Source organism: Lepidochelys olivacea (assembly GCF_965140295.1).
Source record: "Lepidochelys olivacea isolate rLepOli2 genome assembly, chromosome: 6".
Classification (NCBI taxonomy): Eukaryota; Metazoa; Chordata; order Testudines; family Cheloniidae; genus Lepidochelys; species Lepidochelys olivacea.
Window position 1 is genome coordinate 68,666,409 of NC_140416.1, and position 20,455 is coordinate 68,686,863.

A 20,455-nucleotide genomic window follows, 5' to 3' on the forward strand; every position below is an offset into this window, starting at 1 on the left:
AAAAAATATAATTTTAGAAAAGAGCCAGGCAAAGTTATAAAAATAGAAGTAGGGCAAAGGAATTACAAATAAAGAAATAGAAAAAGCTAAGGGATTAAAAAGAGCCAAACAAAGGCATGACTCATGACTAGTCTATATAACCACATGACCTCACTATTGTTATCCTTGTTCTCCCTATCCCTTCTTCCTGCTGTTTGTCCCTCACTTGTTGAGCCTTATCTCAGCTAAAGCTATTCAGGACAAGGACAATATCTTATTCCTTGTTTTCATTCAAAGTTGCACGGTGGTTTAACTCAAGGTATGATTTTAAACAGATTTAATTAAATCTGTGCAAAACCCTGTGTGGACACCTCCAATTCAATTTAAGACAGGATAAGGAATCAGTTTAAATTAAATCTCTATTACACACAAAGAACATTATTAAGGGTGCAAATTCAGGCACTGAAAAATGCTAGAATTAAGGTTGCCTGTGCATTTGGCAGGGATGAAATTAAATATTCTGCTAGAGAACAGGTCATAATTCTAAGTATTAACAACATCCTGCTCCATCTTTCTTACTAGCAATACAAGGGTTGCTAAGTTTGGGTCTGTAGGGGAAAGCAAATGAAGCAATGTGACCTTGTCGAATGGTCTGATGACTATGAACACATGTCAAGGAAAGAATTAGCATGAAACTATTAAGGGTGGGTGCTTTAAAACTGGCATGAAAATCAGTACTCTGTTGTCCCAAATTCCTCTCACTTCAGAAGTGAGTTCCACACATCAATTTATTTTGTAGCTCTGGCAAGAGACAGGAAAGATAGTGGGGAAAGGCAGAGAACCATGATCATTAATGAACTAGTGACTGAGAGAATCCCAAGGAGTAAAGACTACACTAAAACTTTTTAATTCACACGCCTATAATTTAGGCAGAATGAAATCAAAGCCCTGGGGACAGCTGACCACATTCTGATTACTGAGTAATTAGGCTCACCCGCTGTTCTGTTGTGGTATCTCCATCCCAGCTCTCAGCCCTCTTGATCTTCTTTCCTTTCTGGAGTTCCTCTTCCTCTTGTTCCCAAGCTCTCTTCTGGTTGCTGCAAGTTTCTTGCTCCTCTAATGGACAGCTTTTATTGTGAAAGATCTCTTTTTTATTCATCTCTTTACAGGTTCCATCAAGGGGCCCATTTATAATCTCAACTGAATCCATTTCCTCTGGGCATGTAGGAAGCAATTCCTCATCTATATACTGAGAAGGGCTCAAGATCTGCCTTCCAATGGGATAAATGTTGTCAGAGGTTTTGCTGGTGACTAAATTTATTTCTGGAACCTGAGCTTCTACTCCACCCACTGATTTGGCATTGAGGTCTTCTACACTTGGAACAGTGGAATTTCTTTTGTTTGGCAATTTAGGCAAGAAGATACCTAGGGGTAGCTTTCTCACTTGACATTTATCTGTATGTGTTGTGTCTAGGGGTGCATCTCCAGTTTCAAAATATATATTTTCCTCTTCTTTGATATAAAATGCATTAATGGACTCCTTTTCAACATCTTTTCCTAAGCTCAAAGGATCTTCTGGCTGTGTCGCCAATTTGGGAAAATTGTCAGCAAGGTTAGAGACAGCAGCAGTTTGAGAGAATGGGACAACTTCTGACTTCCTTCTACAATTTTTCAGCCTTGAACAAATGTTAACAATACCTGATAATTCAGACACAAGGCTGGGATCTACTTGTTCTGCAGGAATGTCATTGACTTGGGAGAATTGCTTAATCTGTTCAGAGTCTTTTTGGGAGTCTTTTTGGGAATCTTTTGTAAGTTTTTCCCATTCAGCAGACACTCCCTCATTTTCCTTAGTCTCTTTGTAAGAAAGTATAACAGTGTCTGCTCCATCAATGTCTAACTCTGTGGATCTGCGTCCATGTCTAGATGAAGTCAACTTCCCTGGATCATCTTTCAAGTCTATACTACCAGTATCCAACATATTAACTGCACCCCTGTTCAAACTATCAGTGATCTCCTTAAATAAGTGATATTGCTGGACTGGAATTTGAACCCGAGACACACCATTATCATTTTCTCCATCACAATCCAAGAGGCTATTCTCAGCAACTTCTTTTCTTTGACTTTCAATCTTGTAAGTCGAGGATTCTATCTGGTTCTCTGGAAGCTTGAAAGACACTCTCTTTGATTTAAGTTTTACTTGTTTTTTCAGATCCTTGCAGTATACAGAACTTGAGTTGCCCTTGGAAAGGTTAATAACATTCTGTGGTTCCTGAACAATATCCAAAGTGACTTCAGGAAGTGGCAGAGTGACAGGACCAATGGACTTTTCCGTGGCAACATTGTGGATTTTGAGTGTATCTGTTTCTTCCTTTTTATAGGGAAATACTAAAACTGACAAAGCAGGGAAATCCAGGCCATGTTTGTCCCTAAAATCTGAGTGGCATCCCTTATCTAAATCTTCTACGTGCATAAAATACATTTTCTCTCCACATGTAGGGGCCGATGTTCTACATAAATTCTGCTGCTGGTGGTTTTTACTTGACACTTCTTGGTTCTCAGATCCTTTAAGATTATTACTATTAATATCAACAGTGTGAGATGCAGTGATATCCATCTTATCCTGGTTACATGTAAACACAATGGTTTCATTAACAGGAAGTACAGGACCAACGTGGGTGGTTTGTCCACCTTGTAGGGCAATATCATCATCTGAGGACACTGTATGGATTTTAGTGGTCTCCATGTCATCACCCATCGCAAACACAACTGTTTTGCTATTTGAAAAAGCTTCCTGTCCAACCCATTTATCCAGTTTTAATCTATCCACATGCATGACCCTTTCCATAGTTTTATCAATAGTGTGAGATTCAGTTATTTCCAAATCATCCTGATTAAACATAAACACCATTTTATCTCCATGAACTACAGACTGGGTTTGAGGTGCTCTCTCACCTTGTGAGGCAATTTCACTGTTTATTGCTGCTATATGGCTCTTTGTGATCTCCATGTCATTCTCACCACGCAGTGAAAACACAACAGTCTTTTCACTAGTTGATCCAATCAGACTTTTCCTTCCAGTCCCTTTACCTAGTTCTGGCACAGTCTGGGATGCAGCCTTTTCCATAGGTTTATCAATTACAACAGTGTTGGGTCTAGTTATTTCCATGTCATCATTGTATGTAAATACAACAGTTTTATCTGCAGGAATTAAGGGTATTACATTACTTGAACTCTCGCCTTGTAGGTAAATTTTATTGTCTGATGCCATGGTGTGACTTTTAGTCATCTCCATATCATCATCCACTGAAAATATGACAGTCTTCTCATTTGAAAGAAACAATGGCTTTAAGCCATTGTTGCTTAACGTCTTCTTGCCATATATCAAGGGGCACTGGTCACATCCTTGTTGCTGCACACTATCTGCAGCTATAATGGTAGGGCATGAGGTCAAGTCCTTTTTCTTTGGAAATAAAGTATCTTTTCTTTCCGTTAAAACTGTATCAGGAACATTTACTACACAGCTACCAGTCAAATCCATATTTTCTTCAGAGAAAAACACAACTGACTTTTCCAAAAGAGAAGCCATCTGTGAATTTTTTGTATCTGGCATTGATGTTCTGGCTGTTTTAATGAAGTCCTGTTTTGAAGAAAGTGAAGCTGCTTTACTAGTTGAAGAAAGTCTCTCAGAATTTGCAGTGTTTGACAGTACCTTGTTTAATGCTGCCATAGTATGGCTTTGCTGTTGCAATTCAGAATTTGAGTCAATGTGTATTCCTGCTGTCTTCCCAAAATGCACATTTCCTTTAATATCAGAGGGAAGGGTCTCATCACCAGAAGTGAAAGCAAATCTTGGAGCAGCAAGGGCTGGAATTTGGTTATTTCCAGGAGTGTCATTCTTTTGATTTGAGTTCATTCCGAGACTCCCACATTCTATTGCCGCAGTCTGACTTCTAGTAATATCTATATCAGAACCATCAGAAAATAAGAGGGTCTTATTTTGTAGTTGTTGTGGTTTAGATATTACATTGTTCTGAGTATGTGTACTCTCATATTCTTGTGCTACTAGAATAGGAGCAAAGTCAAGAACAGCAGTATGATTTCTGGTTATATCCATACTTTGATTATCTGGAAAAACAACAGTTTTGTCGTTAGTATAGGCAAGTGAAGGGTTGACTAGGCTTCTCCTCAATTGTTGAGATATTTCACAGTTTTGTCTTTGCAAAGGTTTCAGCACACAGTTGTTGCTGGCAATGGTGTGGCTTTTACTGACTTCCATCTCTTGCTCTTGTGATGAAAAAATAATGGTTTTGGGATTGGGATGGCTTCTTTTAATATCTATGTGATCACCCATTCCTGAAAGAGGATATTCCTTGTCAAGGTTTAGAAGACTTACAGCTTCATTCACTTCGTTGTTCCAGTTCTCTCCTGGAATAGTTTTAGGCTGCATTTGTTGTTGGCTTGTAGTTATTCCAGTGTTTTGATGGTCAATGACTACAGCATGACATTTAGTTATTTCCATTTCTTCCTGCTCATTTAAATTAGAAGAGCTAGATTTGTTACCAAAAATTTGAGGTTTGAATTTCACAGAGGTGGACATACCAGCAGAGACAGGGGGAAGTTGACTTGCAATGCCCTTTTCGACATCCTTGGCAATATAACTTCTAGTCAAGCCCATATCTTCCCCTGAGAAGACTATTGTTTTGTCACATGGCCGTGAAACGAGCAGAGGGGTCACTGTGCTGTGTTGAAATGTGCCCTTAGAAGTCCAAGAACCAGGATTTGCACTTGAATTTAGACCCAGAGTCTCAGAAGCAGCTCTGTGATTTTGGATCCCTTTTTCACTTCCGTTATCTGGCACAGAAGATATTGTGTGTGCATTGTTTTTACATTGCCTGAGAACTTGATTATCTGAAGTTATTTGACATTTTGTAACGTTCATGTCATCATCTCTTGAAACTGTATTTTCCATTAGCAAAGAGATGGCATTTTCTTGTTTTTGAAAAGCTTCATAATAAGACTTGCCAATTGCCTTGGAAGTTTCATTATAGTTTACAAATGTACAATTCCCAGTAACTTCCATATCATTACAACTGGAAAAGACAATGGTTTTATCACCATGGAAGATAGGCTCAAAAGAAACACATCCAGGAACCACAGTCTTTGTTCTGCAACCTTGATTAGAGGTTTGTGATGCTTTGTGATTGTCTATCAAGATAGTATGGCTTCGAGTAATACCTTCCTCATCTTCTACACTTACAGTTTTCTTTTCAACACACCTTTGGGGGTCTTGTGGAACAACCAATTGATGGTTAGATGTTCTCTTTAATCTAGATTGGTCAGCAACAAAACTGGATGATAAATCCATTCTGATGGTCTGACTTTGTTTCTCAGTGTTGAATGTGTTATTTTTGGAGAGGGACATTTTTACAGTTTGGCTGGCCGTCATATCCATATCTCCACAAGCCACAGTAACATCATCACATTCTAATTTCTTTGATATGGCCTCAAAAGCATTGGGGAACATGGTATTAATGTTAGATACGTGACACTTTGTAATATCCATCCCATCATCTTGTCCACTGAAGATTCTAGTCACACTGCTGGTGTTCTCTTGTGCAAGGGAATATACACACTCCACTGGAGAAAATGTACTAGTTTCTGGAAGTTGTGAAGGGACAAAAAACAGGTTCTCCTTGTCAGGTCCTTCAAGAGTGGGGTTGACAAACATTTCACTTGACTTCAGACTTGTCAAGAATTCACTGAAATCTATTTTCTTTACTGGCTCAAAGTCTGGCTTCTGTTGAAGAGACGGACATGCATAATTTGCCTCTGTAGGATCACAGAAAAAACGAAATTCCTTGTTCATTTCTGGCCCTTCATTTTTAGATGTTAACCCAGCTAAAAATGATTTGATGTCTATTTTCCTAGGTTTGTCAATTTCTTCATTGCTTTTAAGGTTACGTGTGATCACTGCAGTGTGACTAGCTGTCATATCCATTTCATTTTCATCCAAAAAGATAAGTGTTCTGTCGTTTCTATTCGTTTGATTGTTGTCTGTATCATGCCACTAATAAAGAACAGGAAATGACAGTTACTGACATATACAAGAAGCGCTAAACCAATTATTCTGGTTAATACATGGCTCAATTAAAGTGAGCTAAAGACCAGTTTTATTTATTTATTTAAAAATACAGACTATCACTTGTATCTGACCTTCTAGGTGAGCAGTAAATAGACACAGCTTTAGCTAAAAATGAAAGCTTACCCACCTTCAAGGAAAGAGACAGGGCTCCATAATTACAGCATAATGCTATGTAACATTTTAGAGTTAGAGTTTACTTCAGAACTTTACAGCGATATATAAACTTCTGATATGTTGGATCTATCTTGCTTAGATTATGGCTGGATCACTGATCCTTATTCATAAAGTTGGGTCACTTATGGATCAAAAATGTTCCATTTTTCTTTCTAGTTATATGTTGTGGCCTAATCCTTTCTTCTTGGCTGCAATCAAAGCCCTCCCTTGTTGCTGGTACATGTATGCTCATATAAGCAATGGGATCTGGAAGTTATACAATTCTTTTTCCCACAACCAAGACGAGAATGAAGAAAAGATTTAGACAGGCTCAACCAATCTAACATAGTGAAAGAAAATTGACCAATAATGATCCACAATTGACCAGGGTCCTCATATTTTATAAAGTGTAGATCAAGGGAAAATATTCTATACACTTTATTTAAAGTACAATTATTTTATGCAATAAGCAGTATGCTTGAAGAAGCATGACCTGTTTGGACTTTTCTAAAACGATCAGGAGCCTAGGCTTTAACTTGACCAGTTTAGCATGTGTTAAGGCAGGGGTCTCAAACACATTGCCCGTGGAGTTATTTCCTGCGGGCTGCCATAGGCAGCCAAGCTCCCGTCACCGCCCGCCCCGCTCCTCCACCTACCTCCCAGTGCTTCCCGCTGCCAAACAGCTGTGATTTGAGTTTGAGATCCCTGTGTTAAGGTATACACTGCCTTGTCTACACTAGACTTTAGAACATTTTAGTTAGCTTGTATTAGATAACATCTTTAAATCCTAGTCTAGAAAAAGCCAAAGGGCATTGCAACAGCAGCAAGTATCTTGGCAAATGCCTGTCTGGAAAAAAAAAGAAGTACGAGCATGTTCTACAACACTGGATTACATGCTCCCAGGATCCATGAGTGAAGTGTAAGAACACACAAGCTCAATGATTTACATGACCAGGACTACAAAAATATTAGCTGCAAGGTTGGATTTTTCACTGCCTGAGTCAGTAGGGAAAACTACAGAGACATGCTCAAACACCAACTGTTTACTATCTTTCTGGAATGTTGCAGTGGCCATAGGGATAATGTATCTATTCTTACCTCCATCTTTAAAGGAATATCACTAGATGAGAAAAGCATGGGTGAGCTCTCCCAGCTATGAAAAGGCGGTTGGCACAAAAGTCTCTTCTGCATACCCCGAGATCACAACTAGAAATAATGGAGATGCTCCCTCTAATGCTGAAATTAACAAGCTACTTTAAAGTAGAAGTCTGCAGTATCACAGTATGATATTCATCAGATTGGAGGGAAATACTTGGAAGAAAGTCTGAACATTTTTCTCTTCCCAAGAGAATTATGAACAAAGATCCTGTTTGTTCAGTAACTCATTTACATTTTAAGTTGTATTTTCATCTTTGTTGGTTAGGCCTCTTGCATTCATTTGTGTAGGAAGTAATAGATTTTTGGACCCAAATATTCTCAGCATGAAAGAGTGAATGTATTCACATACCTCAGTCTGCTGCACCGGTGTTTGGATTGGGGCATGAAGCAAAGTGTCCATCCCTTTTAAGAGAAAAAAGTATTGCATCCATTGAGTTCAGGATCGTAGGAAATGGGATCTGTGAACTTACTCTACATGTATCAGTAACTGAGTGTGGATAGAACACAAATACAGCCGACTATGATGAAAACTTATTTTAGGGTATATTTGTCTGTGTCTTGTGAGGAAGTAGCTGAGGTCCAACAGCAGGATGCTTGCCAAGCAGTTATGGGGTAAAAACCCCAGTTACACAACAGTTCTCTTCATTAACAGACAGATTGTTCCAGGACTGCTCACATCCTTTATCACAATAAGTAGTTTTGGACAAAAGTAACTTGTTAATAAAGAAATCTATTTTCAAACTTACCAGTAATCTCGCACTGAACAGTTTCAGACCCTTCATTTCTAAAAAAAAGTAGTTTTACATAAACAGTTTACTAAAAGATTTCAAAACTCAGAGCTCTCATTTCGGTAATATAGCAAGAAGTGAGCATTAGGCTTGGAACAGTGTTCAGGTATTGAACAGCAGGTAACAGATGCTGTGAGTAGATCTGTAAGATACAAAGTTGCAGTCCAATAACGCTGAAGAGAGTCCTTAACCCAAGAAATGACTGCAACATTACATGTCAAGAAGATACTGCCCGTCCCAAATATTTTGCATACTGGTGAATTATTACTTGCCACTGAGGAAGAGAGAAGGGCTAAAATTAATTCCTTATTCTAAACCCAGACCTTTTGCTTTAGGTTATCCCCTTCTGCTCCCAATGGGCTATAAGGCAGTTTGAGTTCAATCTTCTGTAAACTAAAAGGCTCCAGTAATTCCATCTAAGGAAAAGGGGAGTATCAGGTAAACACCTTTTGTTTACCTAATACTGAGAGTTCTGCTCTCAGTGAGACTTCTGATGCCCTCTCCTTTTGGTGTCCTTTACTGCTCTTTCAGGACAGACAGACTTTAGCATGATGAAGGAAAAATGTGGGGGGTGGGAGAGAAGTGGGAAGAGAGTTGGTTTAAAGCATGTTAGTACCTAGACAGGGCTTGACTCCTTTAAAAATGTTAGCTGTTCGTGGCCAACCCTAAGCTCCTCCCTCACCAACTAAAATGTTTTAAAGGCATCAAACTCTACATTCATGAGGTGCATCAATATGTTTTAAACACTTTAATCAAAATCACACTAATTCTTTTTTTAAACACCACCATTCCCCCTCATTTAGACAAGGCCTTAGAGCACAGATTCCATGGGCTTGTCTTCACTATGACAAGAGGTGTATTTTTAGCATGAATTAGTAAACTCAGTAGGGATCACCTCAAAGAGCTAACATGTTCAAAATATTTTTATCTAGTATAGAATGATACAAACTATCTTCCCTGTCCCATTAATTTGTTTTTGAAGTGCAAATACCACCACTGTGGTACCTCAATGCTGCATAAGGAGTGGAAGTCTTTGAAACATGCAGGTCTTATTTCTGTTCATCCTTTAAAAATCTTTCTGAAAAAATCTAGGCTTTGTTATTTTCCAAAGACTTCTACTCCCTTCATAGAACTAAGCATCACTAGCAGCAGAAAGCTTGAACAAGAACCTGTTCTAGATTCTTTGGGAGCTATGACTAGTGGCAAATACCATGACCCATACAGCCTTATTATTCTGAGTGGCTGAACTGAACATGCGCTTTCTTCAAGATTATTGTTTCCATAACCAAGCTAAACCCCTTAAACTATTTTTTAAAATAAGAGTATGCCATGCTTAATCTTGTTTTTGAGAGAAACATTAACTTTGATAGTTGTATCATGTAAGGAATTTCCCCCCCTCAGAGCATAGCTCTTAAGGTGTGCAAAAAAGCAATTTTCCAAACTTACTGGTTAAATAGGATTTGATTCCTTATATTTGCTGCTCTCTCTAAAAATAAAATGAGAATATAAATATTAAATCAACAAAAGGAGAAGCGACATCAAGACATTCAGAGATAGGAATTAACTGCAGGAAAAAGGTTCTACTCTTTCTGACTTTTGATGTGCCCTCTCAGTCGGAAAAACCAGAAGAACAGAACAGCTTGACGTTCTGTTAACTCTTTTCAGGTACTTGCTACACAAACTTTTGGAAGCTGGAAATAGATAGAAGGATATTCTGCTGGGTCTGTAGAAACTGAATGCTAAATACACCTCTACCCCGACATAACGCAGTCCTCAGGAGCCAAAAAATCTTACCACGTTATAGGTGAAACTGCGTTATATCGAACTTGCTTTGGCCTCAAGCATTTCCATTATTAATAGTCACTTCCTGCCCCCTGACTGACCCATCCAACCCCTGCCCCCCGACTGCGCCGACCCTTATCCACACCCGCCCCCTGACAGGCCCCCCGGGACTCCACGCCCTATCCAACACCCCTGTTCCCCGTCACCCGACCGCCCCACCCCCAGAACCATCCAACCCTCCACTCCTTATCCCCTGACCAACCCCCAAGACCCTCTGCCCCGGCCCAGCACCCTTAACACGCTGCTCAGAGCAGCATGTGGGAGCCAGACACACTCACACGCTGATCCACTGGAGTGCGCAGCCCCACCCCCCAGAGCACTGCTTTATCGTGTTATATCTGAATTCGTGTTATATTGGGTCACGTTATATCGGGGTAGAGGTGTATATAGAATAGGAACTTTTATTTTGATCAAAAGTTTCCTCTTAGTTACATGATCTACAGAGCTGTTAACTAATGGGCTCTCTCAGCCTGCATGCAGCTACATAGACTGAATCAGACCTTTCAGTCACTGACAGTTGGCCCCACCCTACCCTATCAGTGACTGACAGGTCTAGTTCTGCTTATGTAGCTGCATACAAGCTGAAAACCCACTGGCCAACAGATCTGTAGACCCTGTAATTGAAAGAGAAAGAAATTTTTACCTGTATTTTCTGGCTCTACCACATTAGTTTGAAGATCTGTCTGGAAAACCCTGAAACAAAGAACAGAACAGACATTTTATAAGCTACACAAAATTATCTCTACTGGAACAAAGGGTGTTCTGTTTAAAACCAAGTTAAAAAAAAATCAGTTTTGATTTCAGCCCTTCTCTATATTGTATGTTCTACAAAATACCTGAACACAAGTGCTCAGAAAGACAAGAACTTCCTGAACTTACCTCCAACTTCCCATGGGAAATTATCTTTATTAGACTTAAAATGAAAGCCACAAAGTGAATGACACAACCAAAACATTCTGGTTATAAAATCTTCCCTTTTGCCCTCTTTTCGAGACAGGCAGAAGAATGGGTTAAGGATCTCTTCAAATTCCTGAGGTCTCTGACTTTCTATTTTCTCCTGCCACCAATAATATTCAGTTCCTTCACTTGAATTCTCATGCATTTATGCAAACCTATCAGTTTCACTGGTCACCAGCTCACTGCCTGGGATGTACATTTATACATAAACAACCTGTAGATCAGCAACCTTCAGATTAAACTTACTTTATGGTATCTGCAAAGCTGACACGGCGAGAGTTCTTCCGACGCTTCTCAGTTTCATAATCCTAAAGATATAGAGAGGACACAACAATATGATTTACAGACGACTGTAGACATAGACTTTAGACATAGTCTGAAGACCCCCAGGAGTCCTCAGACCACAAGTTGAAAACCCTACACTCATGATACAGGACAGACTGTGTGGGCAGACAGGAGTATTTTGAATAGAGGAGTTGAAGAAAAATGGCCAAGATAGTGATTAAGTAAATAGACCATAAAAGAAAGACACAGAAATTAACTAACCACATTCAAAAGCTCAAAAGTCAAATATCGGCATCCTGTATATCTTTCTTGTACTCCTCAGTGAAAAATGGGACAAGCAAACAATTGAAAATTTAAATTCTGTGATCAGTGAAAACCACATGTACACAGCAAACTCCTTCTGGTGAGTAAGTTAAATTTTCCACATCCATATTTATCATAGTGTAATGAACAGCAAAGTCCATGTATAGCCTAGAGCACAGATTTAAAGGAATGTATTACAAACTTGCAGAGCGGCTGGGACTATGTCCACATGTACTATGGGGTGGCAGACGTTTACTTGAACTAAATCATGTACTAAAAGTTACTCTGTATAAAATGAAAATATTAATGTTTGTTAACCTTTACCTTAAATAGAGAGTTTGCTGCCTAGTTTTTAACAAGTTAATTTTAGCTTTTCATATGTAAAATAATTTTAACTGCTATAATAGTCTATAAACATTAATCAGCCTTAAAACTCTAAGTCTTATGGACTGTAACAAAAGCAAGTAATATCTACTAATTTGTTAATCATTGCTCTCTTCCCTCTCCTTTTACTTTAAGTAAGTTTGCTTTTGTTAAAGCAAACAAAAAAATAAAACACTGACTGGAATAAACACTTTAGTTAGCCTACAATATATCAGATAAATGTTACAGGAAGTCCACAGAATTTTAGCAACTGAACCATTCATATTCTTGAGCAGTTATAAGAAGAGTTTCCACTTGTGCAGCTATGCCAGTGAGGTGACTCAATCGATGACATTTGTTCAGAACAGATTGCAGTCGTTAAAAAAATATTGACGAGTAAAGGGTTAATCCCTACCTGAGTGAATTCATTCCCACTCCCAAGGTCCTTGAGAGGACTCCGTGGAGCTTTTAAAATCTAAAAGGAAATATTTATAATAGTTGAGAAAATGATTTCTGCAGCTTCAACAATTGGCCTCCTATAAAAGATCAGGCACTCAGGAAAGCTAGCAAATGAGTAACATGTTCCAATACAGACTCTCTCTCTCTCTCTCCTCTACTATGATCAGAATGCTAATCAAGCACACACTTTGCTGTTGCTTCCTGATTTCTAGAACTTCACCTACCACAAATGACAGTTTTATATGAAGATTTCCAAAAAGCAAGACAGTACAAAACTCCATCTGAGAAAAGTAGTGCACAGGATTGGGACATTAGAAAATGGATGAGACAGTAAGGTTAATTTGGTATTGCACATTGGTGCAGAAGATAAGTTTGTTTTTTTTTAAAAGAGATGTTAAATGACCAAAGGAAGATGAGAGTGCAGCAGGTCTTAAAACCTCTTAGGAATTTTTAAAGCAATCATGCAAGATATACATCTTAGGCAAAGAGCTCACTCTGAATTTCTGAGCATATGTCTCATTTCACTGTTTTAAGCACTTCTAATTCTTCTATTAGACAATAAGGTACATAAGGCTGTCCCTTTCAGTAATGAGTTCTTACACTTTTGTCAGAAAGATACTAAATGAGCCCAAGTATGTTTTTTCTTAAATTATAAACCTTTCCACGGAAAGGGTGTCAAACTGTGTTACGTCATTTTGTTATCAGCAATGCTTCCATCCTCTTCCATGATGCAACATACGGACCACTAAATAGTTGTCTGATCTACCAGTATATCCATCGAGCAGCTATTTCAATATGCTGTGGAGAACGGTGAGGACATATCTTCACTACAAAATTAAGTCAACATAAATTAACTCGACATACAGCCACCAGAATAATTACACCTCTACCCCGATATAATGCGGTCCTCGGGAGACAAAAAAAAAATCTCACCGCATCATAGGTGAGACTGCGTTATATCGAACTTGCTTTGGCCACCCTGTTCCTTGTTCCCTGACCGCCCCCTCCAGAGACCCCCGTCCCTAATCATCCCCACGACCCCACCAAACCCCTCCGCTCCCTGACTGCTCCGACCCCTATCTACACACCCCTGCGGCAGGAAGCAGAGCGCTGTGGCTGGGAGCTGGCAGAGTGGAGCAGGCTGGGGCTGGGCTGCTCCGCTCCAGGCTGCTCCACTTCTGCCACTGCCAGTGAGTGCGGGGGGGGATCCCTTCCCCCCCAAACCCCCTCCCCCCAGAGACACGGCTGGGTCGAGGGAAGCGAAGTGGGCTGCTCCCGGCCTCCTGCTAATCCCCCGGGCCACTCTGGGACTACAGGGCCCCCAAAAGTGCCCCCCACAGCTCCTGCCCTGTGGTTCCTGTGGGGGGAAGGAAGGGGGAAGCCACCGAGACCCTCTGCCCCTTATCCAACCCCTCTGCCCCGGCCCAGCCCAGCACCCTTAACATGCTGCTCAGGGCAGCATGTCAGAGCTTTATCGCATTGTATGTGAACCCATGTTATATTAAGTCGCATTATATCGGGATAGAGGTGTAATCTGATTTTTAATGTCTACACTATGCTCTTTCTGTCGGTGGCTCGCATCCTCATCAGGAGCACTTGCACAGATTTAACTGACAATGTGGGGCACTGACAGCCTGAGCCCCGCCACCTGGGCTCAGACTCTCCCCCCATCCTCCTCAAATCCCTCACCGTGAGGCAGACGAAGCTCAGGCTGTCCTTCCACACACACACACATCCCCAAATCCCTCACCAGGAGCTGGTGGCAGCTGTCCTTCCCCTCTTACCCCTCCTCCATCCCTCACTGGGACGCAACTCCAGTTCGGGCTCTCCTCCCCACCTACCCTCAAATCGTCATTGGGCAGTGGAGGTGAGGTTCCAGCTCTCCTCCCCACCACCCGCAATTCCTCACTGGAAGAGCAGCAGTGGGCTCTGGCTGTCAGCCCCTGATGGCAAAGGGCGATGTAAGCAACACAGGCTCTACATGGACACTGCATTGACTTAACTACATCAACTTAAGCACTACGTTTTCACAGAAGTGGAGTTATTAAATTACCGTAGTGAGCGACTTACATCGGCAGGAGTGCCATTTTAATTTAGACGCTTACTGAGTAAGTGGCCAGACTGCACTATAGAAAGCAAGTAGAACAACCATCAGAAAGAGATGGATAGGCAAACCCACTTGACTTATTCTTTTTTGACTCGGAGGATTTTCCATATGCTAGGGAGAAAAGCAGGCTCATCTATACCAACTTCCACTACTGATAAATGATCTTATTCAAAGTCACACTCACCGAGGAAAGCCTTTGCCTTCTGATGCATTCTGTATGATCACTGAGAAAAGAAAAGAGGAACTGTTAGGGTGTAAACTCACACAAAGGATGTCGTTCTTCAATGACACTATCTTTAGCAACAAGTTTCTAAAATGGGCAGGATTTCATTATTTTTATGTTTAGAAAATAATTCAATCCAAGCCCTCTTGGCACAGCTGATCCCAATGCTAGAGAGCAGAAAAGAAATTCTGGAAAATATAGTGCTGTCCCCCCCCCCGATGAGACCTCAAACAACCTACTGCTATGAAATATTTGTAGAACTTTCCCTTATTGTAACAACGAAGCTCCCTCTGTCCTTTGGGTTTAATGGAGATGTTAGCGTCTCTGGGGACAGCTGCTGTGTGTAGGGCCAAGGACAGGAAATAATCTTTATCCACTAAAACAAAACAATGTTTGGCACCTTAAAATTCTCAGTTGGAAGCTTCAACTTACTTTTCGTCATTTGATTCTGAATAAATCCTGTCCATTTCTGAAGGGCAAGTTTTTCCTGTAACAAACACACAACATTTAAATCCAAAAAACAGCTAAGAGTCAAAGCAATAGGGAAATCACATTAAGCCATGATACGCAACCACTGCCACACCCGGGTCATTGAAGTGGTGCAGGATAACAATCACTATTGTTAAGGTTGCATCATGACATCTGTTTAAAGGTGGACCTAAGTCCTCTAAAATCAACATGCTTAGCTGGATTTCTTTGAAGTTTGGTGTGCCTCAGGAAGGTGCAGGGCAGGGTTAAGGCTCCAAAATTGGAATAATTTAAGCCAGGAGTCACAGAAAAGTTTCTAGGGTTTTTTTTTGTTTGTTTTTTTTTGCCCAGAGCTACAAGTCAAACTATTGATGCAATGTGGATCAAAATGGTCTCAATCTGTCAAGTTTTATCCAAGGTATTGTATGGCACTCACTAAATCTTTGGGGGACCCAGATTGAGAGTGGTATTTAAGAAAAATGTCCATTTACACTGTGCATGTGCCAATACTAGGAAAACAGCTAGAGTTCAATTCCTGACATTACAAATGCTTTAAACTTGACTTTTGTAAGTGCTCTAGAATCCAAAATGTAACTCTGATTGCTTTGAAATTTGGTGTGCCTCAAGGGAGGACAGGGTAACATTAGTGATCCAAATTTGAGGTCATTTGACCCAGGGGTTCCTGAATTAAAGCTCCCATTTCCAAATGGTTTTCTTTTGCAGCTTCGTTAAAACTGAGAGGTACTAATAAAAACGTAAGAGCTGCCATACCAGGTCAGAGCAATGGTCCATCTAGCCCAATATCCAGTCTCCAACAGTGGCTAATACCAGAGTTTCAAGGGGGATGTACAGAACAGGGAAATTTTGGAGAGATTCACCCCGGCTTTTTCTCTCTTCATTCCAGGCATGGGGCTACATCCCTGACCATCTTGGCTAATAGCCATTTATACACCTATCCTCCATGAACCTATCTAGTTGTTTTTTTCCACCCAGTTATGTTTTTGGACATCACAACATTCCATATCAATGAGTTCCACAGGTTAATTGTGCATTGTGTGAAAAAGTATTTCCTCTTGCTTGTAGTAAACCTACTGCCTATTAATTTCATCAAGAGACCCCTGTTTTTTGTATTTTGGGAAAGGGTATATAACATTTCTCTATTCACTTTTTATACACCATTCATGATTTTATAGACCTTTATCATATCTCCCCTCAATTATCCCGTTTTTAAGCTGAACAGCCCTAGTTTTTTTTTCAGTCTCTCCTCGTATGAAAGCCATTCTATACCCCGATCACCTTTGTTACCCTTCTCTGAACATTTTCCAGTCCCACCACACCTTTGAGACGAAGTGACCAGAACTCGACACAGTATTCAAGGTGTGGGCATACCGTGGATTTATATAGTGGCACTGTACTTTGTCTTATTTTCTATTCCTTTCCTAATAGTTCTTAACATTCTATTCAACATTTGACCACTGATGCACATTGAGCTGAAGTTTTCAGAGAACTATCCACCATGACTCCAAGATCTCCTTCTTGAGTGGAAACAACTAATTTAGACCCCCATCATTATATTTGTGTAATTGGAATTATTTTTTCCAATGACTGGATGAATGACAGACCTCTTAATGGCCGCGAACCCACCCTTCAATTAACAGAACTAAGGAAAAGTAAATCATAAGTCCCCACCTAAGAGAAAAGGAGTTTGAGACTGAGCAGCTGGAAGTTGCTGCAATTTGTGAATCACGGGTGGCAGTTTCATTTTGGAGGGACTATAATCACAGTATTTGGGGGGGAGGGGCGGAAATAAGACAAATTACTTCTTGGGAGGGAAAGGGAAAGATATTAGGGGACAAAGGAGTGGGGGAATAAGAGGTTGGGGTTTGGAGCTTCAGCAAGGAGAGGGGTCTTACGGGGAGGTGGATAAATAGGGTTGAATACTAGGGAAGGCAAGAGAGTTTGTAGGCTCAGATGAGGAAGGTATAGCACTCCCAGCTCTTCCAGTGCACCCCAATACTCTGCACCCCACAACTCTGCCAGTATACTCCAACTGCACTGCTCTCCCAGCTGCCCATGCACCCCAACCAGCCTAAACCTCAACTCTCCTGCATCCCAGCTCTGCCAGTCCCCGCCAACCTCCTGCATTGCCAATTCCCCCAGTCCCCTGCACCTCAGAGCTCTGCCAGTGTGCTAGCTCAAGCGGAGGTAGCACAGGTACATCTACATGAACTAGGAATCACATCTTCAAGGTCAAATGCAGAAGTACTGTTACTCACAGAATACAATTTCAACCTATACTTTAACTTAACCATCATTAAAGCATTAGAATTCTCTCCTATTCCACCTCACTGCTGACAATATCCTTTATTATAAAGGCCCTATGCCTTGCTACTGACATTCTACTACATTCTGCTCCTACACAATTCAGCATAGAAATAATGCATACTGCATCCTGAAGGCATACATGCACCTCTTCTCTTTCTTTACACTGGAGGGTGAAAAACAGATTACCTCATCTCACAATCATAGCCGTCTCACACCTCAAAGTAATCCACAGATCTTGACCAAGCAGAATTAACTAAATACCTCCACTGTCAGTTAATCCTGGGGGAATTCTGCGCCAAAGATATAAAAATTCTGCACTAAAAAATTAAAAATTCTGTACACAATATTTTAAAATTTTGCAAAATTCAGCAAATTTTATTTGTCAAAATAACACTAGATAATCACACCAGTTTCAATTTTAGTAATTTATTTCAAAATACCTGTCAGCAAGTATGTCTGCAATATTACAGACACAAAAAAATCCCCCCCAGGAGTAGAGAGTTAAAGAAACCCCTATGACAACCCAGTTCATGTTTCTCTGCTCGCTTTCTCCCCCTCCCAGAGCCCAGCCAGGGTGCCAGACACCCACAACCCCTTCCCACGCCACCCCCCTTAGCATTTCCTGGGTTTCTGACATTAGAGTTTTGCTCAGCTCAATGTTCTGCAAGGGGATGACATATATCACCAACCAACCTTATCTCTGCATTTTGCAATAGCTTTTTGTCATTGAATTATAATATTTATCTTCTCCTGTCTAGTCACAGAAAAGTATGGAGCACTCAACGTCCATATTTTCTAATCTAAGTTACAAGTTTATTCAACATTTGTGCTAGACCAGTGCTTCTCAAACTTTTGTACTGGTGACCCTCTTCAGAGAGCAAGCCTCTGAATGCGACCCCCCCCTTTATAAATTAAAAAAACACTTTTAAAAATATATTTTACACCATTATAAATGCTGGAGGCAAAGCAGGGTTTGGGGTCTAGGCTGACAGCTCGCGACCCCCCATATAATAACCTCATGACCCCCCGTTTGAGAATCCCTGTGCTAGACAATCTTCAACAATCACAACCCATCCATTAAATTCTCTTTAGAACACTCCCACACTAGCATCAACTTCCTAGACACCACAATCAGCTTCATCATTGGAACCCACAGACAACTGTACGGAAGAAACCTACAGATTGCCACACCTACTTTCACAGACCCAGTAACCCCTTTCCTCCCCACAATTACACCAAAAAATCTGTTATCTAAAGCCAGGTGCTCAGATAACACAGAATATACTCCAAAGATAAGGTCCGGAATATACACCTTAACATTCTTAAAACCATCTTCACCAAACAAGGACAGTCCCCCAAAGAACTAGATCATGTAATGGAACAGACCACCCAAATTCTCCGAGATAACTTCCTCTAATCCCATACCCCTAGTTGCCACCTACTACCCCCCACACTAGAACCCATGTGTGGTATCATTAAACAATTACAACCCATACTCAATGGGGGCCACATCCTGAAAGATATCTTTCCCGAACCCCCTTTTCTGGCCTTCAAACAACCCTCCAAGTTAATCATCAGAAGCAACATAAGAACGGCTATACTGCATCAGACCAAAGGTCCATCTAGCCCAGGGGTTCTCAAACTGGGGGTCAGGACCCCTCAGGGGGTCATGAGGTTATTACATGGGGGTCGCGAGCTGTCAGCCTCCACCCCAAACCCCGCTTTGCCTCCAGCATTTATAAGGATGTTAAATATATATACAAGTGTTTTTCATTTAAAAGGGGGGAGTCTACTCAGAGGCTTGCTATGTGAAAGGGGTCACCAGTACAATAGTTTGAGAACCACTGATCTAGCCCAGGTTTCAGAGTAGCAGTCACTGCAAAAGTATCCTGTCTTCCAACATTTATACATTATACATGTAGACATAGCCTTACAGATTTCCCCTCACCAAAAGACGTTGATCCAATGAAAGAATTACCTTACCCACCTTGCCTCTCTAATATTTTGAGACCTACACAACAACAGCCCTGCGTATGTGAGAAATAAACCATACCAGCAAAAGCACTGTTCTACTGGTACGATCTGCACTAGGGCTTTTGTCAGTAGAGAAAGGTCACCAAAAAAATCACATACCCCTAACCAATATTAGTATACCAACAAAAGTTTCTCATGTAGATGTGGCCTAAGAAGGGGGAGGAACAAAATATTGGCACAAAATAGCTATAAAAAACTACTGTCTGGGCTTAATAACGTTAGCATGCAAATGGTCCCAAAACTTATTAATGGGACAGGCTGCATGGAGGTCTCCCCAGAACGGCTGCTGTCTGGCTGAGAACAGGTTTCCATCAGCGGCGGTGGCCGTGTTCGCAACGGAAACAGGAGGGTTTTAAAAACGGAGCGCTCAGCATCCGCAGGCAGCGGCACAGAACCGGCGCAGAGACCTGCACGCGCGGGACCGAGATCTCGGCTTCCCCCTAAGGCCGCGGCGAACACCTCTCGCAAGACTGAGCTGGTCCCATGGGACAGTTACCGTCACCTCACGGCACACGACCCGCCCTCAGCCCCAGCCCGGGAGAGGGGCCCATGGGGATCCAAGGAGCCCCCCGCCCAGTCAGAGACCCTCCCGCCCGACACAGGGCGGCGGCAGCGGCTCTCATGGGACCCGCCCTCCCTGCAGTACCCGGGCCGGGCCCGCTCCCTCCCACCTCTGCTCCGGGCCGGCTCCCCGCAGAGCCCGCTCCCAGCCCCTCACGAGCCGCCGCCATTACGGACTCCTCACCCTCCACAGCTCCGCTCCAAATCCAGCCCTCAAGACACCAACGCCTCCTCGCCGCCGCCCCTTACTCCCACGGCGCCCATCGGGCTCGGCTAGGGCCGCCGCTTCACTATTCAAACCTAAC

General features: G+C 41.5%; 1 protein-coding gene across 1 annotated transcript in view; it reads right to left on the minus strand.

The window, feature by feature from the left end:
• Positions 1 to 20,455, minus strand: part of KNL1 (kinetochore scaffold 1) — a 45,377-nt gene extending 24,922 nt beyond the window's left edge. Inside the window, exons 1-10 of the mRNA XM_084632746.1 lie at positions 20,335 to 20,455; positions 15,195 to 15,249; positions 14,724 to 14,763; positions 12,389 to 12,448; positions 11,269 to 11,330; positions 10,709 to 10,758; positions 9,670 to 9,709; positions 8,182 to 8,219; positions 7,785 to 7,837; positions 974 to 6,049 (exon numbers count right to left, since the gene is read on the minus strand). Of these exons, the coding sequence (XP_084488872.1) occupies positions 974 to 6,049; positions 7,785 to 7,837; positions 8,182 to 8,219; positions 9,670 to 9,709; positions 10,709 to 10,758; positions 11,269 to 11,330; positions 12,389 to 12,448; positions 14,724 to 14,763; positions 15,195 to 15,229 (5,454 nt within the window). The 5' untranslated portion in view covers positions 15,230 to 15,249; positions 20,335 to 20,455. The remainder of the gene's footprint in view (positions 1 to 973; positions 6,050 to 7,784; positions 7,838 to 8,181; positions 8,220 to 9,669; positions 9,710 to 10,708; positions 10,759 to 11,268; positions 11,331 to 12,388; positions 12,449 to 14,723; positions 14,764 to 15,194; positions 15,250 to 20,334) is intronic.